The sequence below is a fragment of the Corvus moneduloides genome, chromosome 10, assembly GCF_009650955.1.
Source record: "Corvus moneduloides isolate bCorMon1 chromosome 10, bCorMon1.pri, whole genome shotgun sequence".
NCBI lineage: Eukaryota > Metazoa > Chordata > Aves > Passeriformes > Corvidae > Corvus > Corvus moneduloides.
The window spans coordinates 9,599,182-9,625,398 of record NC_045485.1 but is presented as its reverse complement, the minus strand read 5'-3'; the positions used below and the strand labels follow the sequence as shown (position 1 = coordinate 9,625,398).

Sequence of the window (26,217 nt, the reverse complement as noted above, 5' to 3'; positions counted from 1 at the left end):
TATTTCTTAATTATTTACTCTGTGCTTGATCTTTTAAGTGGAAGATATGCACTGTACAGATATGCTACTAAAGCAAATAAAAGCAGTGTCCTGGGACTCTCAACATTACATCAAACAGCATTCTTGGCACTCTATTAACAAGTTTTATACTTAATTCAGACTAGTCACAATTACATAATTAAGCAGAACACTTTATTCTCTGACATTCACTGCATTTTTCTTTTTTATCATTTTTCATTCAGAGCTTGGAATGCTGGAAATTGGTGACTTGCACTTAGAAAAACCTCAACAGAAACCTGTGTCCTCCGGTGCCTTTTTGTGCAAAAACCTAATTACAGCAAGTCAAAGGGAATTTTGTTATTGACTTCAACAGAGCAAGGGTTTTCCTTCCAGCAGTTATTAGCTGGGGCTAGCCAGCCATGCTGATTCCTATGAATGTATGGAATAGCTGATCATGGGGAGCTGTACCCCGATCTGCTGATAATCCAGGCTGTGCTTTCAATTAAAAAAACAAATGTGTGCACATATATTTCATACTCATAGGTGGGTATGAACAAGGTCTACGACTGTTTGCAGCAAATAGGATTTAAGTAGGAGAAGGAAGAAGCCTAATTTGAAAAGTCTGAGTGTGCCAGGCTTGTGAAACTTTGGTTTCACTCCATTAGCCTTGGACTAATTAGCAACATGCATTACACACAAGCACGGACTTCCATGCCCACCCTAAACTCCATAATGACCAAAGAAAACACTGTTAATGAAACCTGTAATGAAACTGTGGAAATCAGTAGCTGTAAAAGGTGGCCCAACTGTTACATGGCATTTGATTTGAAGGGATGGTACCTACTCTTACTTAAAGGCTTTCCTTCTCAGCCCTGTTCATTCCACCTCACACTCATTCTGTTATTCAGGTTCTTAAAATACCCTTGATCTTTGGATGAAGACACGATGGTTTGAGGGGCCTGCACAGATCCTAGCACAGTATGACAAGAAATCAGAAGGCAAGAGTGAGCCAAAAGAGCTGAAGTATAGAGAAATTTCAAGAAAGATGTTTTTGTAGGAAGTTCATGACCTTATGTTTCAAAGCTTCACTTCAAAAACATCAATCTTTCATAGAAGTCCTGGCTATATTAAACTTGTCAACACTCTTTTGTCAAGTTTTCTGCTGGAAAACAGCCTTTGAACTATTTCAGGAGTTTGAACGTAAGGTTTTTCCATAATCTGAACACTTTAATTTTTTCTAAAGTGTATGTTTTTATCCAGATTCAGTAGTAAATATTAGTCAGAAAATGAAGATACAGTGAAGGATATGGATTGTGGAAACTGGAGACAGAAACCTTCCCTTTCATATGTGCACATAAAAATACCAAAGTTGAAGTGAAAATGGCTTTCTTTCCTGGATATTTTGTCTCTGGTTTAACTAGCTTTATGAAAAACATTTTTATAAATGCATTTCTCTTTATTGGTTTCATTAATGAATTAGAAAATTTTCCTTTCATTATTAGAACACACATGCCAACTGCACAGCTCTCCTTTTATGCAGCATGTTACCTGCAAAAGGGAATCCTGACACTTCCTGAGCACTGGCTTCATCTGAGTTCTGCTCTGTTTTACAGAGCCAGGCACACACACACTAATATTGCTGTGCAACCTCTGTGACAAGCCAGCTGGGTCAGGATCCCAGGCAATTTTTGCTCTGCAAGTAAATGCTCTCTGTTATAGGATAAAACCTTCATGTCGTTCTGGCTTTCTCTGCATTTTGACAGAATTAATTATTTTAGGCCCTCCCCACATTCTAGTTAGAGGTTTCATTTTGTGAACTGGTTTTATTCTTGCTAGAAAAGCAACTGTGAAGCCATGCCAGCACAGACTTCCGATATTGAGGAAATAAGTAGAATTGCAGATGGTCTTGTAACAGCTCTGGCTGATGACTGTGCCTGCAAGGCCTTACTATTATTTTCTTCACAAGTAGGCTGAGCAGCTACTGTGGCTGGCACAAGGCTGTCTGTCTGTGTTACAGCACATACAAACTACATACAAATTACACAAACATTGCTGGAGCAGTAGATTAGCTACAGATTTCCTAGAAGAAGGTACTTTTTGAATCATGAATTCAAATTCACACACAAAAATAAAGTAATTGCCATCTTCAGCAAAATTAAACACACAGTTTCTCTCTTTCAGATGAGTAGTTACAAGAACAATGGTTTTCCATACTCCTTCTTAAATGCCAGATAAAGTGCTAATTGCATGTTACTGTTTTAACAGTAAAATAATTATTAGGGATGGATAATTCTGTTCAGAGGAGTGAAAGGAACGTGAACCTTCACATAAAATTGAATGTAAAGGAACCTGATTTTTTAATATGCATGATTATCCTCACAATTATTTCCTCAATGTTCCTGTACTTTTCACCTTATCTATACCTAGCATGTTTGTACACCCCAGCAATTTCATAGTTTGATATTTGAATCATTTACATGTATAACCTAAATAAAACTACTTCCAACACTTTGATTTATCTTGTTACTGATAGAGTCTTGGAAGGTTCAGAGAAAATTGCAGGGGAAGCAGATCTACTTTTCCTCCATTAAGAGCCTAAGACTCTTTATCAGAATATTATCCCTTCTCCCAGGCAACTAATGAGAGCAAATGAGGAAATGGCCTCAAACTGCACCAGGAGAACTTCAGGTTGGACATCAGGAAGAACTTCTTCACTGAGAGAGTTATCAAGAATTGGAACAGACTGCCCACAGCAGTGATGGAGTCACCATCCCTGGAAGGGTTCAGGAGATGACAGTCTATTCTTTGCTTTGCAAGGTGGTGTTTGGTCAAAGGTTGAACCTCATCCAGAAGGTCTTTTCCAACCTCGGTGACTCTATGGGTAGATTAGATAATACACTGACAGAAATGTGCAGCATATCATGCGTTCATTCACTACTCAGTGTTTATATTGTTCACTGCAACATTCTAGAAACCAAAGTACAGAGTGGTTTTGCAGGGAATGGCAACCTAAGACAAGGAGAGGACCCTCTTGTAGTAATTTATAATTGGATCCTATATCTTATCTATATCTTCAGGGACATTTGGATTGGGTCTTTAATGATGGGGTTTAAAGAAATGAGCTTGCTCAGGCAGTAATCAAATGAGTAGTGCAAAAAAGTGTGCTCTTTAAAAATGTATTTATAAATTTAAAAATGTATCTATAAACCACTTCGCCCAAGATAGTATTGTTTGTTACACAGATCAGTAAACTTAAAGCATTTTAAGAAATATAAAGAGGAGAAAAAGCAGTCAGAAATACTGGACGTTTTTGGAACTGAGGGAATCAACCTTGTTCCTTCCTTTACTTCCCACAGAGTTCCCACCATCTTCTCTTAAATCACAGAGATTCTAGAGCTGTGTCACTGTAAGAACAGATAAGGCATTTATTTAAACTTTTTCCCTTGTAAAGATGCAATAACAACAGCTCAAGAAATCATTGAATAGGTTTTCAGATCATAAGCTGGCGTGCAAAAGAATTTAACAGTGACCTCAAGCAGCTCCTCTAGCTATGATGTAGATATTCCAGTTACTGAGGAAAAAAATACAAGTTTTGTTTGCAAAACTTTTTTTTTCTCTCACAATTAATTTTGAGGAAACTGTTATGAATGTCTCTGAAACTTGTATAGTATTTCACCATCCTAAAGTTCACAGTCCTTGGTGGTGGTGATGTGGTCTGGGTGGTTTTGTAACCTTTCCTAACCAACACTGGGATCTCCGTCTCTGTGATGTGGTTAAGCAAAGAAACTTAAGTACTATCTCTATGCACTTGCCTGTGGAAAATGTCAGATGGGGTTCAAAGTGTTTTATGAACACTGTTCTTAAAAATAAACACAGACCTTCCTACTAATTATCTCTAGTTTTACTTTAGGACTTAACCAACAAAAATGCGCTAGAAACCTAATGCAAAGAAAATCTGACTCTCAATTCAGAAAAAGATGCATTTCCAGGTCCAGTGCTTGGTTATAAAGAGAAGTTCTGAAAGAGCTGGCAGCTTGTCCTCTCAAGCCACTGGCATTGCCAGCCCAGCCAGCTTCATCCGATGTGTCTGTGCCAACTTCCTGAGTGGAGGCTACATAAATAACCCTGCACCATTCTATTAAATCACAGTAGTTTCATTCCTATTCTCTTTTTTTATTTTTTCCTTAGTTCTTTCACAATAGGACCTGATACCCCACACTGACACCACATCCCCTGAAAAAAACACAGTGGGAAATTTTAAGAAAATGTATTTAGCAGTTTTGTTGAAGCCAATCTATGCTTCTGGAAAACATCACTAGATTAAACATTTCTTGCCATTAAGATTGAGCACACATAAATTGGTCATAAATTGTGTGGTCCTGCTTGAAACAGAAAGGCAATAAACTCTCAAATTCAGCATCCTGCTGTATCACTGCACCATTTTGAATGCAAGCTGTTCTAGTCACCAAGGACACATTTATTTTCTTGAAGCCAGAGACACAGATGGTATAAACTGGAGTACCTCTCCCTATTTCAAATAAAAAGTGGTGATTTATAAATGCTGAGGATTTGGTCTAAAGGTCAAGATATTTCTCTGGCTTAGAAAGCTCTGTTCAGGGGAGTGGGGAAAATCAATGGCACTTAAAACTGAGAACCTATTATCATTATCCACATCCTTAAGTGCAGCACATGTTCCTTTGCTTGTTTACAACACAGCGAAGTGGGTGCCAGTAAGTGAATTTAAGGCATTTTTCACCCTCTATTTTTAACAACTTCCAGATATCTCACATCTTACTGTACATTAAACCTAAAGAGAAGATGTCTTTTTCATTTCTTTACCTGAAACCATCTTTTACTTGAAATATAACAGAGAGAGAATAGCTTTATCTCTTTTTCTTTTCTACCCCTTACAAGTTTATTTCTTCTTCAGAAAAAGAAATTGTATCAAGCAGTCAAGTAATATAAACAGAAGGAATAAATAAATCTGTATACATCAATCAGAGACAGCAGCTGTTTCCAGAAAAACCTGAGCAATTATTTATGAAATTATGTCTTCTTGAATGCTTCTGCATACCCTCAGAATCCCAGGAGGGCCTGATTTCCTGATGAGCCTAAATTGCTGAATTAGAAGGGGAGACAATGCCATGGTACCAATTAGCAAAAGTATTGCATATCATCTCAAAATGCTTGTTTTCTGTTTTAATAACTGCGTCTAACAAAGACATTCCTTCATTCTAAGTATGGAGGAACCTCCCACCATCAGTGACTTGAACGACTAAATGCCCTTAAAATGGCCATATTCACTTTTGTGTGAAAGCAGCAAGACAACAAACACATAGCATGCATTTCAATCAAGGAACAGGTGTCCATTGATTTATCCATTGGAAACAAGTTCTTAAACCTGACATTACCCCTGATGCCAAGAACGGATGGAATTGCTGGAGTGCAATGCAAAATGGGGCAGTGATGGTGGAGCTGTGACATGGAATTATCACACAGGGATGTGCAAGGTGCCACAGGGCTGCTGTGGGTGCTTCTGCACATTTCCCCTTTGTACCTTTGCTTTGCAGTTCACTCCTTCCCCCTTAGAGTAAACAAGCCCAGGTGAAATGTTTTCCTGCCTTTTGTGGGCTTAGCTGAAAGACCTTACTGACACATTATGATTTTTCTTTCCAATTATTATCTGTGATTGCTAATTGGGGAACACATGTTAGCTCTCACAAGAGTCTCCAGCTGGCTGGATTAGCTGATCCAGCCCAAAATACTTAGTCCAGTGCACACCTTCCCTTTCTAGGGATCTAAGGACTATTGAGGAAGGACAACAGCAGGCATGGCTGAAGGAGCACTCAAGACCACTGAACTGCAAAGTGAATCTTGTTTTTTCCCAGAAATTTGGCTCCTGAAGGATGCTGACCACGTGTGGTCATCCCTATGTGTACACTTCAGGCATTTTCAGTGATGTCCCACATCATGGCGCAGCCCCCAAGAGACTTGTCCCTTAGGGAAGGACAGAGCTGTAGAGGCCCAAGTGACCCTGGCAGGCCAGGAAGATCATGGCCTTTGTGGATGCAGGTGTCCACAGCTCTTGCCCCAAATATGCACTCACAAGTGAGCACCTGAAGAAGTATTTCTGATGCTGCAACTCCTTGGCTTGCTGATATCTTTGTAGATCAGAATAGATGCAGCAACATAGCCCTCTTCGGGTTTAACTAAATGGAATTAACTGTGGTAAAATCATATCCTTCCAGGAGTGGATGAGTGTCATTCTCTTCAAAGCTCAGGTTTTCTTTACCTTTTCCTCTGGCACTTTCCCCTGCTCCCACTGCGTGTTTGCTTTCAGATCTACTTTCAGGACTGTTAAATGAGATGTGCCTGTATTGATCACCTCGTTTAATCCCACACATATCATAGCTCATCAGATTACAAAATCTTATATTAGGGAAATGGATGCTTCTCCAGTGATGGAGAAGTCAGTACACCTCTGGCTCAAAGGTTCAGGAATAACTTCAGTTATGCAGTATTATTTCTGAAAAGCTGTTGCTGTCTCATTAAACGGAATATAACATTCATACTACATAGAATCAATTGCTACAATGCAGAAAAGGGTCAGAGAATTAGGCTGACATCCCTTTAGATGAAAGTATGGAAAAAAAATTAACCCAGAGGTTATAAATAAAGTAGGCATTCAAATTTTAGTCTCTAATGCTGACTCAGCTGTGCAGAAGTTGAGAAATGGATTTAATGAAATATCTATAATGGGTTTTATGGCCAGCCTCATCTTGCAGGCAAGCTTTTCCTCCTCAGAACACCAGAGGATGAGCAGGTATACAAATGAGAAGGTATGCACACAATGCCATCCCAATCCCACCCTTCTTACTCTGTTAGAAATACATAAACTGAAATCCTGCCCTATGTCCCTCATTCTGGACTTAATTCATAAAGATGGAGATTAAATGGGCCCACGTAGGATGAATTTTCACTTGATGCATCTCGCAAACTCTGTTCTCCATCACATTGCTCTATCTAACAAGAAACCCAAAGCTGACTGAGAAACATAGAATAGCCTAGGTTAGAAGGGACCTTAAAGATCATCTAGTTTCAACCTCCCTGCCATGGGCAGAGATGTCATTTACTAGATCAGGTTGCTCAGGGCCCCATCCAATCTGGCCTTGAACATTGACAGGAATGGGACATCCAATACTAGCTGCCCGAAATCAGCCTGAGCTCTCTTTTAACTGAGCTCCTTCAGCTCCTCTCCTCATACTATTTGATATGTTTAGATTCTTAATTCAGTGGGTGCCAGCCAGGAACAGGAAATGTTACTAATTATCCCAATTTTCAATCACTATAACTGATTTTTCAAAGTAGCACGCTCACAAATTTCCTCCCTATATGTGACTAGAAGCTGAAGAGTGAAACTCTGTGTAGGCAAAAGCCAAAGCAGCTCTGAAGCCCTGCAGAGCTGCTTAGGAAAAATACCCCTGAGCTGCTGTGCATCACTTGTTTTGATCTCCCACCTTGTGCCCACACAGCTGAGGTCACTGCTCTCTTGTGCAGTTCATTAGGGTGAATGTTTGCAATAATCACTCAAAACTGGCATGAAGTTCCCAGGAAACTGTGAGGCAACGGAAACCTTAACAAATGGAAACAATCAATATACAGAAAAAAAGGCTGGTCCTGACAAGGATTTACAGGACCATCTCACAAAGAAAGCCTTGGAGCCACACACAGCCTGAAAGCCAGTGCAGTGCAGATGCACAGCAGCCTCTCTTCTGCGCTGTAGGATGTGGGGATGTCTTCAGGCACATGACTCCAGTGCTAGTTTCTCATGGAGTACAGTGTGTTTCTATGGTGCAGAAATGACAGAAGCAGCAAATACAGCTCCAGAAAATCTTAAGACCATTTATTTCCTCTCCCTCCATAAAGCCCTCTCCACTGAAGGACACAGGTAACACAGACACTCAGCGTGCACAGTGACAACAAAGGGACTCTGTGTGGTTCCACACAGCTGGGTTGAGTGGCCATACTTAAACACCTTCCAGCTGCATCAGAAAAGGGCACAGTGCAGCAGCCCAAGGACACCTGGCAGTGTTGGTACCCTTTAAACAGTTTCCCTCTGACCTCTGAGGACTAATACTGTATTTCATAGGGGTCTGCCAAGTGTTAGGGCACACTGCCATATTACTCCACACAAAAGCAGGAAGGATTAAGGAACAGTCAATGACAATTAGTAATATCTATCTTTTCTGCTCTTTCACATTCTTCCTGTTCTACACCTTTCTTCAGTTTTCTGTAGGGCTGTCTCCATCTTTTTGCATTTTTTTTTCCATAATGTTCCACCAACTTTTTTTCATGTCTGATTTGGCCTTACAATTTACTTTTCTTTGTTCTTTTCTCCCCACTTTCATAATTGTGCTGTAATGTATATTTAAGATATTAACAGCATACAAGAGGGTTTTTAGAAAACAGGACAATAAGTGAGCTGCTTATAAAATCCAGATTTGCACATCACAGCTGCAGCCAGTGGATGCTGAGTGTGTTCAGCAATGTTTGGAGCTTCAATCAAAGATCATATCCTCAGAGGACATGGCTCTGAGGCTCCCTAGTATCACTGATTTATCCCAATTTCTCAATAATGCAAATGACCCCTAAAGAAATAGAGGGGGATAAAAATGGAAAAATGACAGAAAAGTGAAGTAAAAAATACAGAAAAGCTAAAAGGGCAGCTTTACTTTTATACTAAAGCTTTTGAGCAGAAATCGTTTTTGTGTAGTTCCACCTCCTCATCAAAACAAAACCAAAACAAAAAACCCCAGCCAACCAACCAAAAAAAAACACTCAAAAAGGACACAAATTAAAAGCCAACAAATAAATTGGTAGTTTGGACTTAGATGCCAAATTTCCACAAAATCAGTTGCAGTAACCATAAAGATGAGACAATTATCTCTGTAATTGCTGAAATATTTTCCAAATCAACTCAGCTGAACATAAAATTTAGTATTGTGCTTTTCTTTCATACTAGCATATGGTAGTGAGAACTTTAGACAAGTCACAGGGGGCAGAGTCTTGGAAGGTTCAATGAGAAAATTGCTTGAGATGTGGTCTGAATAATTTTACATTTTAGGAGCAAATATTTTTAATTCCTAGCATGACTTTGTAAGAGTCCTATACTTCCTTTTTTTCGTGCTTATTATCCTCTAGATTCTGGAAACCTTTCTGTATTCTGAGAACAAATCACACTGAGGGGGCAGTCCCAGTTAGCCTCACTCTGTGTTTGCTCTCCCACTGCTTCAAACAAACAAACCAGAATGGTGTGAGTGCCTTAGGCTTCCAGGGTGATTTGTAGGAGCACGGTTTCTTTAACATATCAGACGAGTAGCCCAGCCTCCCCTGTCTATCACCATGTAAATCATGACACGTAAATGTGGCAGTCTGGTGAAATGCCATGTTCAAATCTCCCAGTTTAGATTCTTTATGGTGGATCATTTCAATATAGAATTGCAAGACATAAAGCTGGACCTGTATGTGTTTTCTGAAAATCTTAGAGTGTCTTCTACCTCTGCAATATCTGAACACAAACCTGATTCTTGCTCAGGGCAGTAATCCCACAGGATTAAGTCATACTGTAAACACCAGACAAATTACAATCGGATTAGATGGGCAGTCTGTTCATTTACTCAACACAGCTGCACTCCAGAGTCTTTTCACCACTGGTATCTATTTATAACATGAATGTGTTCTTCTTAAAGTGAATGATCATAATTTCAATTTCATATCTCTCTTGTTCTTACCATTTGTGGCCAATAAGGAGCACATTTCTACTTCCTAAGGAGCAAAGAGAATGCTCCTTGAGAGGCCAACAAAGCTGTTCTCGGTACAGATCTGAAGGGCAAGATTTAGTTTAAATTTATCGGTGAAGAGTCCTTTCAAAGTTTTGCATTCAATTTCAGTCAAGTAGAATATAGAAAACATATTCTGGAGATAGGTATGAGACAGCAGCACAGATATGCTGAAATTTCCCAGGACTTGCAATGGTCATGGCAAGAATTTCTCCAGGTTCCAAACTTGCTTACACTGGTGAGCATACAAACGTCACCGGGTATATCTGGTGTAGCATGGGGTTTATAGTGGATTTGTGCTCACTTCTGAATGAGAAGAATGATTAATAATGTTCAGTATTACCTGCCAAAATCTCCCTAGCACTTCACTGAAATTATTTATAAATGTCACATCACATAGCCCATAATTGTTCCCAATTACAAGAATCATCTGGCCTTTTAGATACAAACTTACTTTCATCCAGCACCCAAATCTGGTGTTACTGTATTGTTACTACTGAAATCAATTAATGAAACCCTACTGAATCATGGAGCTGAGACTTTCATAAAACAGGATTAATGACTGCAGGCCATGAAAAACTAAAGGCAAATTAAGCAAACTGCTGCACCAACTAGTATTCTCAGTATCTTGCTAACTGTATTCTCACCTTCACCTTCTGATTGCAGAGTCGTTATTCCTGATGTGCACAGAGATAAATAAGAATAATACCGAGGCTGGAGAAGTGGAGTCTGTGAGTCAGGAGGTATGTGTTGTAGGCCAACCCAACCCATTGCCACCAAGCTTCTCCATTCTTACACACAGGCATGTCCTCACTCAGCTGCAGGGGTGCGAGGCAGACAACTTTGCCCATGGAAACCCAGAGGGGGTATCCTGCTGAGCACCCTGAGCATGGCCCAAAGTGCTGTGACCACACTGCAATGAGTGACATAACAGAGTGGCACAAACACAACCAGAAATGCAGTGTGGAATTCACTTCCCTTCCATAGTGATACAGCAGTCTGGAAACCAGAACACTCTCTTTTATCAGGTATAAACCAGCGCAGTTTATCATATCATATTGAATATGTTAGAGCTGTCAATAGCCACAATATAGTGCCTACACAAACACAAGATCAGCTGCTCTCCAAAGACAGCTTTTCCATTAGGCAGGTGTCAAGAATTCAAAGTCATAAACAGATTTAAGTGCAGGAGAAAGCATCCCAAGTCTGCTTTGCAGTGAGACAGGAGGTGTTAGAACGACCTTCCACTGCAGGACACCCACTGAACAGGAACATTTCTGCAACAGAGTATTTCTGCAACAGAAATACTGGTGCCAGGTTCTGCTTTCACACATGTGACTCCTATTGATTTCAAAAGGAGTTTCCGTATTTCACTAGCTCAGAAGTACATGGTGTACATGGTGTAAACCTGAATGCATATGGAACATTGATTTTATGACACAGCATATGACAAGTCAATATTGGCTTAAAGTTTTCCTGCACAGTCTCCTTCTGTGCTTTTCTTCCTGTATGGGTTTATAGGTTATGTGCATTACAGGGCATGTTGGTTTTCAGATCAATTCACAGCACAACCTCCCAACCATCTTTCAGTCCAACTGAAAGAGATATTCCATGGCACAACATGGAAGGAGAGGAATGGTTTACACAGGATCACAGAATCATTTAGGTTGGAAAAGACCTCCAAGATCATTGACATTAACCTTTGCCCAAGGCTTAACCAAGGTTAAACTGGTACCTCTGGTTGCCATCATATTTTCCAGGATTTCTGGTGAAGTTAAGGGCAATCAGTGGATCTTTGCAAATAACCCTCAACAGCTACTGTTCGGTTATTTTGCCGCAAGCTGCTTATATTGTCTTAGCATTCATCAAGTAAGAAAGCATGTGACATGGTGGGAAGATCCCAACTCCCATGGAACCTTTACAGCTGTGGAAAAATTAATGAAAACTGACTCTTTTTACAAGACCAAGCCATGAATTGTACTTCTGCAGTGCAGTATACATACTTAAAAACCTTAAAAATGTAACAGTATGAAGACGAGGGCAATTTTATCAATAATAATATTTCTTTTCATTACAAGAAATTTATATAAGGAATTCAGACTTCTGAGATATTTAATGTTTTCAAGCACTCAATTTAGTAAAATACAGTGGCAGATATTATTATACAAAGAAGAATGAGGAAAAATTACATCAAGGACTTACTTTCTGCAGGTTCCTTAGATCTTCTGCCACTGGAGGACTTCCTCAGGAGACTTCGTCCTGAGGTGAAGAGGCTGGTTAGTTCCTCCAGAGGACTGGTGGGTGTCCGAGAACGGGAACTGCTCTGAGATGATGACCCGTAGGTGCTGACCGAGACACTGACCATCTTTCCTCCTTCTTGCAATGTGTTTCTGGCTGTAGAATGAGGCACTGATGGAGAGCTTCTTGAGAGACTTCCTGAATGTACAGAGTCATAAGGTGGAGGTCTTTTGAGGCTTAAGGGGGTAAGAGACCTACCCATACTGACAGGAGAAGGTGAGGCAGAGTGACTTTTAGGATAACCGTGTGGAGATTGCGTTCTGTATAAGGTAGAAGGATGAGGAGGTGAGGAGGTGTGCCCAGGGGTGCTAGTTCCATGAGATACTGTCTGGTCTTTCTCCAGTTTTTGATGTCCTGGTGTATGAGGTGGCAGTGAAGATGGAGAAGCTCCAGCTTGCTGTTTGATGTAAGACACATTTTCTAAAACAGGAAGCTTTGTGACCTCTAGTGGAGTTAGAGGAGATTCGTCAGAATTTGGGGAACACTGCACTGGTGCTGGTGGGAACACCAGTAGTGGAGGTCTGTGAGAAAGCAGGTTTGGAAATGGCGGGGGTATGTCACAAAGCAAGCCCTTGGGAGTGGATGGCACTGAAGACTTGGTGAAATCTAAGTCAGGCACTGTGGGAGTAGCACACTGAGAAGAACAAGTGTGATGATCATATTCACACTGACATTTTGAATCTTGGCCTACATCATCAAATATAGGGTATTTCATCTCCTCGTAGACTGCTTCGCTTTGGTCATCCTCATCTTTTTTGAAGTCTCTGAGAATATTCCCAACCATTTCAATATAAACAGGCTCTTCTTCCTCTGTATCTGGAGCAGGACTGCTGACCTGCGAGAGCGAGGCATCCCTAGTGAGTGTTGTCTTCATAGGGCCATGCTTTTTGATATATGTTTCATCAAAAGATGTGCTTAGCTGTGTGTTTGGGTTTCGTTTCGGCTTAGGAGGTGGAATCTTCTTTGTGTACTCATCACTGTGAGGTCTTGGTTTGGCTGACACTGAAAACAGAACAAAACATGAACTAGACAGAAGCCTGTAACACACTTTGTCAACTATAGGGTCTCTGTTAAGAGTGTCATAATTCTGGAATGGATTTCCTGAGACCAGCTTGTTGCTGGTTTTCTCTGGTATTACATCAATAGAACGCTACAAAAATAACGCTCGATTCAAAACACTCCTAGACTTCCCCCAGAATGCTCTGACACTCCAGGATTAAGTAACTAGTGAGCACTTCCCTTCCTCCGAGACATCTGTTCTTTCCCAAACTCTTTGGGACAGGGGACTTTCCATTTTTAAATATTATGCTTTTCAAATATCACTGTGGGATTTTAAAGACCAAAAGAGTTGCCAATGACATAACACTAGTGTCAAAATGAACTCCTTTTGGCTCCAAGAGAACAGTTAAGATCCTGGACAGTCATACTGGAATGACACTGATGTAACTCTGCAGTGACAAAGTGATGAATGAAGACCTTTTTATTTATAGTAACTTCTTGCATGAAGCACAATGATTGTGTCATCACTAACTGAGAAAGAAAATACTCATACACACACTGTAAAATCTGCTGTTGAGATAATCCTAGTGATTTATCTTGACTCTATTCTATTGTTAATGAGATTTCTGTGAAGTCAAGGAATAACAAAGTATCTCACAGATTCGGATCCTTTCCACACAGGTTGCTTATAGAAACCTTGGTTTAGAAATTATAACTCAAAAGATTGAGATGAAATTCATTTGAAATTAGAGGTCAAGGGTTTCTTGGAAATTATCCTTTATGAATTAAACAATAAAGAAACTCATGCAAATTGCATTTTGTTCACTTTGCATAAAGAGCTAATAAAACATCTCATTAAATGTTAGGGTTAATAAAATGCCTCATTAAATGTTTAAGTGAAGTCAGTTTTTATCCTAAGCAGACTCAACAAACTTGTTCAGAAACAAAATTTATCACATACACTAAACCTAGTTTATATTTCTAGAAGGTAGTTGATACCTCATTGGTAAGTTCCCCAGTTCAAACAGACAAACAAACACACAAAACTAAACTAGTGGCCAGGTTAGAATGGCAGCTTTCCTGCATTTCCAAATTTTGTTGCTCCTTGTAATTCACTGCTGCATATCTGCCACTTTGAACTCAATGCTCAAAGAAATTTCCAGAAATTTTCTTCTGCTGACCCATCAGCAAACAGTCAGCAAATGTCTGACATTAAACCAGGCAGGCAGCATTCATGGAGTTGAAACCTCTTTTAGAAACAGCCTTAAACATATTACTAAAGCCAGCAGTGAGGCAGTGCTCTGCCAGCTCAAAGACAGCATTTTGAGTCTGGGAGGACGCTGGCTCAGAGCTGGAAGACACCTGCATTAAAGCACCTTACTAACGTGATTTGGTCACTATCAGAGGAGGATTCAAACAGTGTTATCACTTTCTCACACTTTTGCTTTGATCTGCTAAATAACTTCTATTCAATTCCCACAAGGCATAGCAGTAAAGGCAGATGATAAACAAGTTTTGTCCAGGAATAAGGAGCTGTGAATGTGTATGTATACAAAGAAATGAGACTACTCTTTGTCAGCAGCATTTGTTTTAGCTTAACACATAACTAAGGTACAACAGAACAAAAAGCAAAAGAAATCTTGCCAGAATTAAAAGAAAAAAAAAGACTCAAAAAATTGTATTACACTTTCATGATGGTTCCAATTAATGTGTTCCACTTCTCAGCAGGCTAGGGACATGCCAAAACTACCACAGATAAGGGTGTTTGGTAGCTAGATAGTTTTTCACTATGTGGGTATGTCCTAATGCATTTTAAATTTGTCTTTTTAATTAACCCAAGTTAATTTTCTTGACTGTATTAGGCTAGACTTCTGGGAATAAGATGTAGGCTACCAGAATCATTTGGGTTTTGCAGAAAATATTACTTGTGATGTATCTGACAGTACCAGCAGATTTTTCTTGCCTGCTTCCAGCTAAATCATGATTACATTTCTGTTTAGTCTCTTATTTGTATATTATGTTTGTATATATTCTACTAGCATAAACATGATCTCAGTCCTCTCTCCAACCTCTGTTAATCTGATTTACAACCCTGTCAAAAGCAATCTTATTCAGATTGCTGGCATTAAAATGAAGACAGTCAATGAAACTGGCACAAACTGCCTATCATTTGTGAACACATACATGACCTGAACTCTAATTTAGCTGCATTTGAAAATTGTGTATTTTGTATACAAAGGCTTCTCGCAGTCTTCAGTTCCCTGTGCATCACACTGCCATAACTAATGGATACCTGAGAAAGGAACATTTGCTGCTCCTCTGCTTCCTCAGATCCCTATTCCCAGTGCTGCCTTTTACATCTTCTGTGCCACAGGTGTCATGCTGAGAATGTGCTCTGTCTTACAGCCACAACCCCATTCTTTGATGTCTTTATCTGGATGAATGTTAATGTGCTGTGGTCATTCAAGGCTAATGTTAACTGATATTTTTTCTTAAAATAGCCAAAAGTGGTCACAAGTACTGTGTTTTTAAATTGCTAGAAAAATCATATTTTCCTCTTCCCTCATTCTATTTTCACAATTTTTATCCAACTGAAGAAGTTCTGAGACATGGTCTAAGCCTGTCCTTAGGCACTGGAGATCCCATATACAACATCCACAGGTTATTACATTACAAACAAGGAAATGAGAAATGTCAAGGAAAAACGATTGACATTCTGCCATCTGGTCTTGTATTTTTGCATGAGTCGAAATTAAGTACCACAGTGACACACAGAGCCTCATCTGCCATTGCATGATATGTAGCATTAGCCTAGAATATATTGGTGACATTATCAACAAAAAGGTCAAATGACCCAGTCTTGCTGTATAAGACAGTAAAACATGACAAGGTGACTTATTTTCCATTTGCTATCTAAAGCATTTTTCCTCTGCTGTAGTTTATTTTACTAAACCATCTATTTCCAGGAGGTGATGTGTTACTGAGATCTTTTTCCCTTCTTGACAAATTGGACTTTTCAAACTGAAATTTTAAACTCAATTGTTTAAATATTTACAAACTTTAAAAGGTAAAAAGGTGCTTCCTATATGCTGCACAGAGCGTGAACATTTTCTGCTGTAAGACTTCCTAGAGAAAATACACAGGCAAATGGATAGAGTAAATAACAAAGAAAGCTTTTTATCATTACTGGGAACAGAGGAACTGTTCACACCTACTGGGAACTCCCTCAGCTGCGGGAGGACATTCAGGAGGCAAACTGAATTATCTTTAAGAAGGCTAAGGCGCAAGACACTTACAGTTATTTAACAAAGGTTTCTACTCTGAAACACAGCTCCATGGCAAGGGCTGAACACTACAGCACACCTGTTAATGGAACATGGATCATGAACTACCACTCCAGCCCAGAATAACAGGGAAAAGTAACAGAAATCCTGCAGCTAAACAGAGCTGTGCAAGGCTAATGAAAGCAGCAGGGAGTATTTGTGCAGTTCTTATGTTACCAACATTTGTCAGGGATAGATGTGCATGAATGCAGAAGCCCTGGCAAGATCCCACACCCAACAAAACGAAATTATTTGGCAATCTCCAGAGAGGAACAGGCAAGATTGTTAAAGTACTTGACATTTATCAGGCAGAAAAAGCATTCAGTGCCTGCTGGGAACATAAACTTCTATGAAAAGCAAAGCGCTGGCATATTAGTGATACACATACCGCCGTGTTGTCTGCTCTAAACATGGAGTAATTAAGTGCTTTTCAACATGAATTACTATGTCCTTGATGAAAGTGTTGCCAGTAACTTGTGTTGAGACTCTGCCACTTGTACATCAGAGCACACAGGTCCTGATCCAAAGCTAAGTAGAAGAAACAAAGGTGAGAACTGTTTCTTTCCCCGCCAGGTGCAACCTCCCTCAAACATCCATCTCAAAGTGCACCACAAACCTCTTGTGAGAGCTTCTGTTACAGACACACACAAACACAAGGCAGCACCAGGCCTGTAAGGAGTCTGAGCACATGGGAGGTTGCTCAGGGAATGATGTTCAGCACCTGCTCCATGGTCCTTTGTCCCCACAGGAGCTGCCCCAGCTGCGGGAGCTTGGAACACTGTGCCAGCACCTCCTTGTTTGCATCAGAACCACCCAAACTACCACAGCTGATAAACTGGAGGCACAATGACCCTTGCAAACACAAGTGAACTCCCCAGAATTCCCACTGCTTGGGCAGGAACTCTCTATGTTTAGTAGGGCACTCCTTGCAAGCAATTATCTGGCTCTAACAAACTTCAAGGGGAACAAGAGATGTAGCTGTAGTAACTCCAGTTCTCATCTCGAAGCAAGAAGCACAGTGCTTAAAATAGCCTCATGGATGCCCTACTGAAGAAGGAGAATATGACATTTTTGAAATTAGATATTTGTAGTGCAAAGGTTATGCATAACTTTCAGACATACCCAGATAATCTGCCTTTCATAGTTAGTTTTGGAAATACAGAATGCTTCTGGTATTATCCTTCTGAAGTATTTTTTTATTCTTTAAGGAGAGACTGAAATATGAAAAGGTGTTGTCAGATTGTTGTTTCTTATTTGCTCATGGTACAAGGAGTGAAAACATCTAAAAATTAAAATTAATTTTGTCATTTTATATTGTCCTTTGGGTATTTTCCAGCTTTTGCATTTCACAGACCAATCCAGTGAATTGTGCTGCTTACTGTAACAAAGAGAATAAAACCACACGTAACAGGAAAATTCCTCCCTTTCAATTTCTGCAAGAGGCTATAGATTCAAAGGAGGAATGATTTGGGGCCTAAAATTTTTTAAAATTCTTAAAAATGTGACTTTAAATGCAGAAGGAATTAATCTTGCTTTATTTTGGGGGGTACCTTTATCAAAAAGAGCCTCTGGGAGTGAAAGGAAATAGAATTTCTTTAATTAAACCCTGAATGTTCTGGATACTGAAATCATAGATGCACAGATTCTGATTTAGATCACATAGTTATAAGGGAACATCCAGCTCTAGGGTAGCACAGAGCCTATACATATATGTGCAAGTTCAAGACTATGAACAAGCAGTTCATTTCATTAAAGCCAGCGGGGTTACTCAGAGTTGCACAGGATCTTAAGTGCATTTGTGCACTAGTGCTTATATTGGGTCAGATTTCATTATCTCTGTAGATGAAGTTTGAATATTCTTAGTGCAATTGAATTTTAAAAGGCACAGTCCTCTGAACTGTGCAAAAGATCGGCACTCAGGAGACCTGAGTTTAATTCATCTCTTTTCACAGGCCACAGGGCCTCACCTGCCATTTTACCCCTTAATGCCACTTTTCAATATTTCTCTTTTGCCAGGTTAGGCTCTAAGGTTTTTTATACAAGGGTTTTATTTTAATTTGTTTATATCAAAACTTGCACAGGGCTTCCTATCATTGGAAAGGAACAGTAGAAAACAAAAAAAAAAAATTAAATATAGTTATTGCAGTGTTGAACATGCATCTTTTCTTCTCCAAGAATATTTAAAGGCAAATATTCCTACACTGTGAATAGCCATAAAATATACACTCAAAGATGCATCTTAACAAGTGATTATTGAAACATCATCGATAGTTCGAAGTAACATCAGAGAATGTATTTCTCTCAAGAAAAAAACTGGCTCTCAAAACAGCATCGTCCTCATGGACACAAGGCCTTTCCCTCCTCCTTTCCTAAAGGATGCTCTAAAAGAAGGGAAGCACATGGAAGGAATAAAAGAACCATCTGATTAATTCAAACAGGCAATAGGTGGTTTTAGCATAATGGTTTCAAGCAGTACATATTTCTTCGCCCTCCTGAATCTATTAGCTCTTACTGGAAATTATTTGGGCATTTAAAAAGGACAAAACTATACAGAAAATGAAAGGACTAAAAGTCAGTGTCATAAAATAATACTGACATGCCACTTGTATGTCTCAAGGCTATGATTAAGGAGACTTCCTCAAAAGTATTCAGGTCCCTTTATTTTTGGCTATGACTTCTTTTGGCTTTTAAAATGATTGATTTCTGCTCTAATTCAAAGTGGTAGAGAGCTAGTGGCTCTAGGAGTGATACTACAGAATTAAACCTCAGTACAACAGAGAGCAGAATTGGGGCCTGCAGTTAAATCCTGTTCTGCATTACTCCAGCAGTACAACCACTGCAGCTGACAGGCACTGTAGTTGGAGACATTCTGCTCCCAGGGTCAGCTCAGGGCTGTGTATCTGGGCCACAAAACTGAACTCCCAGCCCCAACACCACAGGCCTTTACACTCTGCGTTATGCCAGGCTTGCCATACCTTCCTGGGACTCACAAAAGCCAGCCTAGAGCACAGTGCCTTGCTGCCAGAGCCTCCTCCCAGCACAACAGGGGCTGCCAATCCTTTGCTCTGCAGCACTGGGACAAAGGCAGACCCAGAGGTGCCTGGATATGTCAAAACCTTTGGAGTATCAGCATGGCGCAGAGACTCCCTACCCGAACTGCCTCATTCCAGAGCAGACTGACTTCCAGGTTTTCTCCTTCACAGCCCTCGCTTCTCTGTACATCTACCTGGCCTACTACCCTTTCCTACAGTGAAAAGGTCTCCAAAAACTTAAAAACATTACAAAGTGAATGTCTCCTCCTGAATGCCCGGCCTCGTGCTCTCCTATATTTTGAATTTCACATCCTAGTCTTTTTAAAGAATGAGTAACTGATGTCCCTGATTTTTCCAGATAACACTGAATAGGCAAAGAAAAAAAAGAAAAGGGTATTTGAGAAATAATTACAAGTTATTTGCAATCAAGCTGTTCTGTACTATTCACTGAGGCTAAAAGTTATTGTGAGTTGGCACAAGCCTGGAAAGGCAGAAAAAGCAAGGCTTTGGATAATTAAGGAAAGAATAGTCAATTTGAATCATCCTCCTTTTACAGGAAAACTGATGTGCTGAGTGCAAATGGAGGCAAACGAAAATCTCATAGTAACTTCTTTTAGGTTACTATCCGAGTACCCTCTGATGGATACTCTCTGAGTACCCATCTAGAAAAATATCCTTGAACTAATATGACCAGACACAAGGGGCCAGATCTCTGGCACTACATGGGTTTAAGTTAAAGAAGTTCCAGTGGAAGAGGCTCTGAGGACAGAGAGGTGGGAGGATTACTGGGGAAAGATCCTCACACCCACACATGCAATGAGTATTTTCAAAGTTCTGGTTCATTCTGAAGTCTGCAATATGCAAAACAGATTTTGCAACCAGAGTTACAGTGACAATAAAAATTTCTGTGACTCTATATACTCTGAAGGAATTCTAGATAGAGAAAGGCAATTGGTATGGAAATTTCTCTATCACAAGCATCATTAGGGAAGTGTGCAAACAGAACTACTGAATCATGGAGGCAGACAAATTAATTTATGAAGTCTATGTGCTTGTTTGTTGGTGTCTCTCGTGAAGGAACCTATATAGAGCTGAAGCACTGGGGGGTTAAACATGTTCACAGCAGAGTACAGTAAAACAGCCACAGAGCAAAAACATCAGCGCTTCTAGTTTATAGCAGCATTTATGGAGCCTTGACTGCCATTGTGAAAATGAAACCTGAAGAGTTTGCTGGTTTACTGTAAATTAACTGCTATTGCTCTATTCTTGCAGCTCCCCACAAACTGACTGCATTTCACAATGAGAATGATGGATGACACCAGCCTTCCCCACCCTCCAAATCAGCATTTTTGCTACGGTGCAGTTCTCATGGAGCTGCACTAGCTGCCCCTTCTCCCTCTCTGCAGCTATCCTGTAGCTTTTCCCTGAATATCACACAGAGAATGGTGAGGCTCTGTATTTGCTCTGAGTTTCTATAGGCTGTGCCATGGGATGGCCGCAAGTACAGCAACATTTCTGTTGGCCTGTAGAAAGAAAAAATCTCTCCTCTGTCCAGAAAGGGAAGCTTCTGGGGGTGTGTGAAGAGCTGAGTCCCATTAACACATGCCTTAGACATGTACATCACATGAACTTGGTGTGTAGAGGACACCACTGATACCAGTGAGCCTCTGAGGGGTGAGCTGCTTATTTCTGTGTTACCTGCCGCACAAAGGCACTGAAGGTCCCAGCGGTATCAGCTCCTGTAAACAGAGGCAGACTCCAGTCTGAATGCAGCTCCTGGCTTCACAGGAACAACACTGCTATTGATTACTGGCTGTGACAGCTGAGGGCAACCATGTGGGAAATCATTTGCTGAACTTTCATGAACTTCTTGGAGAAGGTACAGCACACAGGCTTTCTGACCCAGTGCTTACAGACACACTGAACGAAACAAATCTCTGCAAGACTTCCTGGCTCTGGGGGATTTCTAAAACCAGGACATGCGCCCAAATAGTGGACTCCAACATTATTTACTGGAGAAATGGTAAAGAAGGAAATCAAGCTAGAGAAAGAACAAATGCTAAATGAAACAAATGCTAAATGAAATGAAGTAAGTTCAACTCACCTACTTTTTTTTATCTAGAAAAATAGTCTGTATTTGCTCACTTGATTTGTTGTTTTGGTTCACAACCAACCAGACCAGAACACTAGCAATTACTATATGCAAAGACTTGAATAATTTACCCAGAGATGAGACTCTTCGTTTTTCAGATCCACAGCAATGCCTATCTTCTATTTACAGCTAACATAAGTAGGTCAAATGCATTATTTGCTTATATAAGTAACAATCTGTTTGCCGAGCTTCTAAAATAATTGCAGCCCATTAAATCAAACTGGCAGGCCTACCAAGGTGGTCTTGTGTAGAACACTGAGCTCATGGGGACTTCAACAGGAGATGTGCTGTGTCCAACTATTCCACAGGCACAGCAGCTGCACACGGGCTCCTGTGCCTCCTTGGCACCTGAACCAGCGACAAGGAACCAACAGATTTCAGCAACCCCCTCTCCCCCAGAAATTCAGTGGGCTCTGTACAGTTCTTTCCTTGAGGTAGTTGTACAAAGAGCCTCTTGCTGCCACTGACTGACATATCCGGCAGGTCCTTCTGCCACCACTGAGTTCACATTTCAAAACAAAGCACTAAGGTTGATGGCCAGGGTCAGATGAGTCACCACAGCAGGAGTATCAGAAAGCAAATGAGCCACAATGAACAAGAGTTCAGTGAAAGGAGCACTCTTTCCTCCACCAAACGGCCACAAACTGACCCTGCAGAATGGGTGAATATGATGACAGCCAAGTGGACAGAACACTGCCAGAGCAGCTCAGAGGTAGGCAGCATTGCCTGGAGTTGTAATAGCAACAGCACTATGGTCAGAGGCTGAGTGGTATGAAATAGTCACTGCAATCACCTTTAGGAAAAATGCCTCCCAGTAATTAATTTTACTTCCATCTCCATAGGGGTGACTCCTCTCCCCTCCTCAACTCTAAATAAAGTGTTGACAAGATTACAGACAGGCCACACTTTATCAGCTGCCTCACACTCAGAGCTTCTCTGCGTGCCTGGCTTCTATCATTTCATCCTGCATTTATTTGCAGATAGTGTAGTGAAACTAGTAGAGCCTGTAATAGTGTTATCTACAAGGGTCAAGCAGATGGGCCTAATCCCCATAAATTCACCTGGTGTAACTGCAGTGGACAGTGCCATTTTGACAGCGTTGTATGCTTGCTGTATGCTTGTTCCAAACAAGCTTTAGGAGAAAATGTCAACAAGCTCCTGTTTCAAATGTCAGGCTTGACCTCATTGTTCCACCTGAGAAGCAAGATGGAGGATGAAACGGCAAAGATGGAGCACAAAAAGGAAGGGGAAAGCAGACATTATTGCTACAACCTCGTGTTTACAGCCTATTTCATTTTGTTGTTTCTCGGAAGTGAAGCTCTGTGCACTGAGGCACCGTCTACGGCAGAGCACAGCTCAGAACAGCCTGAGCTCTGTGGGGGTTGTTACACACCATCTCCTGGGACTGTCTGTTCTATAAACCCATGGCATTCAGCATTTCAGAGCTGCACCATAATGGCAGCTCAGATTTTGCCATCCTTATTCACAATCTGCAGCATCAGTTATACCAACAGGAGGTTGGGAAAGGGAACTTGAGCAGTTCCTACACTAATTAACTGCTTGAAGTCTTGGTTTCCACAGTGAAACCAAGCCCTGAGTTCACAAATGAAACCCTGCCAGGTGTGTGGAATTTCACATTAACAAGGACAGTGTTTTTCACATATTCCCTTCTCATTCAAAAGCCTCTTTCTACAGTGCTTCTCACAAAAGCAGTGTCCCATCACTCAAGTTTTCAACGTGAGCAGAAACTCTCTCATCATAAGCTGATCGCAAATTACCTCACTAAACAAAGCTTTTGTCACTATCTCTGTGTTACAAAGGAGGAATCTCTGACACTGAGGGACAAATCAAATGCTCAAGGTCATCTGAGCCAGTGGCTGTTCCTCCACTTACACCCCTGGGAGATGATGCTTAGTATTATTTTACACAAGTCTCCATTTGGCATAACACTTACTGACATTGCAAGCATGCATTTGCAGAACTAGGACCATTTAGCAATGAGTCACTGCAGATATTTGGCCACACCACCAGTAAAAATTATTTCACCTTTAATAGAAAAGAACAAATTCAGAATCATAGAACATTTTGAGTTTTCATGCCTTTGTTTGCAAACATTCATAATTAAGAAAATAAACAGGCTAGACATATTATCAAACTTTTGCATCCACATAATTCGATAGCTTCGAGTTTGTGCTTGGCGCACTTTCCTATGTTTGCTTTCATGGTTGTGGATTTTCTCTTTTAATCAAAAGGTTACTTACCATCCTATTCACCACAATTCAAATGTTAAGAGACTTTTATTGTCATAAGAAAAATCCTAATCTCATTGAAACCGAGACTTCTGGCATCACCCCAGTGATTCTATGGCAAGGTTTATAGCCAGTGCATCCTTTGGTATTCTACCAAGAGGAAATGGGAGAGAGCTCCATTTACAGCCATGCATGGAGGGGAGAATGCCAGCAATCTCCTTAATCCCACAAAACTCTGTTAGGGCCAACAACCCAGAGGTAATACTGCTCCCAAAACAGAGCTGGGTTTTTTCACGCATGTTCATGCTCAGAGAGTCCTGTACTTGTAGTACAGGCTTGGTTTTACTAGGAAGCATAAGGGGAGGTATAATTCTTCAATTTTTATATGCAAAAGGGCTGTGAACTTGAAGGTAGAGTATTTATGATTATCTCAGAGAAGCGATGGAAGTCATGGCAAATATTATACCACGGCACTGGAAATAGATATTAAGCTACGCCTCGTGCTGATATCAAGTACACCATGCTCCATCTTTTTAGATGCTCCGTCTTTTTACAGCCTTTCCCCTCCCTGAACTAGCAGCCAGCTACAAATCACATCAGACTTTGGGGTATGCGCTTCTTGTTTGACATGCCAGTGGTTTAAAGTTATGGCCACTAAAATTAGCACCAAAATTATGCATGCATAGTTTTATTTCTTCCCCTTTTGCATCTATGAAAAGCCCAGGCTGGTACACTGTGACCTCCAGGCAAGTTGATGGCACTGCAGAAAGGAAGCTGTGCTCTGTGGAGCTGTCAGTGATGTGCACGTTACCCCAGCATAGCACTGTTTGTACACGGATGGACAGAAAAGCATGAAGTGCCAAACACAGTTGCACCATGTCAGGCATATGTTGCCCGATGTCATCCAGTATTAAGCCAAGTGGAAGAGATGAAAACAGCAAACCAGTCCACCAATGAAGACTGCTATATTCAAACAGTCATTAGAAAGAAATTACCAATGAAACAGAGGCTGGCCATGACAGGATCTCACCTGGAGCTAGACTTGAATCTCTTGGGATGTGATTCTGTAAGCACTGTGAATTCCCAGTAAAGCCTGTGTGAGTGCAGGCGGCACAAAATGCTTCCAGAGCTCAGTCATGCTTCACTCCATGAGGATTTGTCTCATTTGCTTGTTAAAGTGAGAACAGAATTAGGGCGCCAGTTAAAAATAAGGTAAAACAAAGAGGTGGAAATCCAATGTATTTGCTGTAGAATAAAAAGTTTTGTTTTGTGGGTTTTTTTCCTTTAATTCCAAATGAATTTTGCCAGGCATATCTATTATCACAGACCAGCTCTGAGAGTAAACAGGGGCTTTAGGATTTCAGTCTGATCTTTCAGGCCCTTACTCATTTGTCCACAATGCCTTTAACAGACAAACATGTCAAAGACTATATGCAAAACAGAAATGTAGGAGTATTCTCAGATTGTTATTTTTGCAATTTCAGAGGCATTTCATTTTACTTAACAATTCATGATGTGCTGTCAAAATAAGGCAAGAGAATTAACCTGGATTTCTCCTCCCCTCCTCTCCTGGCCTTGACTTCAGAGCCATTCAGTGAAGCAAAATAATGCAAGAATCTAGTATTTCATAGTATTTCAGCGAATAACATTTCAGTATTATGGTCCCCTGAGGTATAAACAAAATAAAAAATGAAATAAAGTCACAAATATGATGACGTACAGTGACCTGCTGACAATGAATGGATTTATTGATATTATAACCTTACAGTGACATAGGGTCTGTCTATCGAGGCTGCAAATTAATCATGCAGTGAACAAGACCACCCACACTTTAGCTTTCTTCAGAGACTCCCTCTTCATTCTGGTCTTTCTAGCAGAAATTATTGTTTCAGAGACCTCAAAGAGCACATCTGGAGTACTTCCAGGGCTAGGTTGGCTCTAAAAGCAGCCTAGTGACTTTCATATGATGTGGAACCTGTGCTAATACTCTCTCCTAGATCCCAGGTGACTGCATCAATAAGTGGCTCACACTTCCTTGCCTTGTTGGCATGTCCAGGGGCTACAATGACCTGTAAAGTCAGAGGACATCAGCCTGAGAAAATCTCCAATATCATATGTCTGTGTTATGCCCAACACTGCTCTTAGGTTGCTGAGATGGTTTTGCTAATTCCACGGCAGAATGATGTGAATTCTCCAGGAGTTTGGACCTGGGCTTGTGACCAGGCTTATAAACTCTCCTGAGCCCTGAAGCAGTGAGGCTCTGCACTGAGCGTGCAGAAAAGCCCACACGCTCACAGCAGGAGTTACAAATGTTTAGCAGAGCTT

General features: G+C 40.6%; 1 protein-coding gene across 7 annotated transcripts in view; it reads right to left on the bottom strand.

Annotated features, from left to right (window-relative positions):
- Nucleotides 1-26,217, bottom strand: part of NYAP2 (neuronal tyrosine-phosphorylated phosphoinositide-3-kinase adaptor 2) — a 136,859-nt gene that overhangs the window by 42,327 nt on the left and 68,315 nt on the right. For all 7 annotated transcript variants that reach the window (XM_032119593.1, XM_032119589.1, XM_032119592.1 and 4 more), the window contains one exon: nt 12,042-13,139. In XM_032119593.1, the coding sequence (XP_031975484.1) occupies nt 12,042-13,139 (1,098 nt within the window). The remainder of the gene's footprint in view (nt 1-12,041; nt 13,140-26,217) is intronic.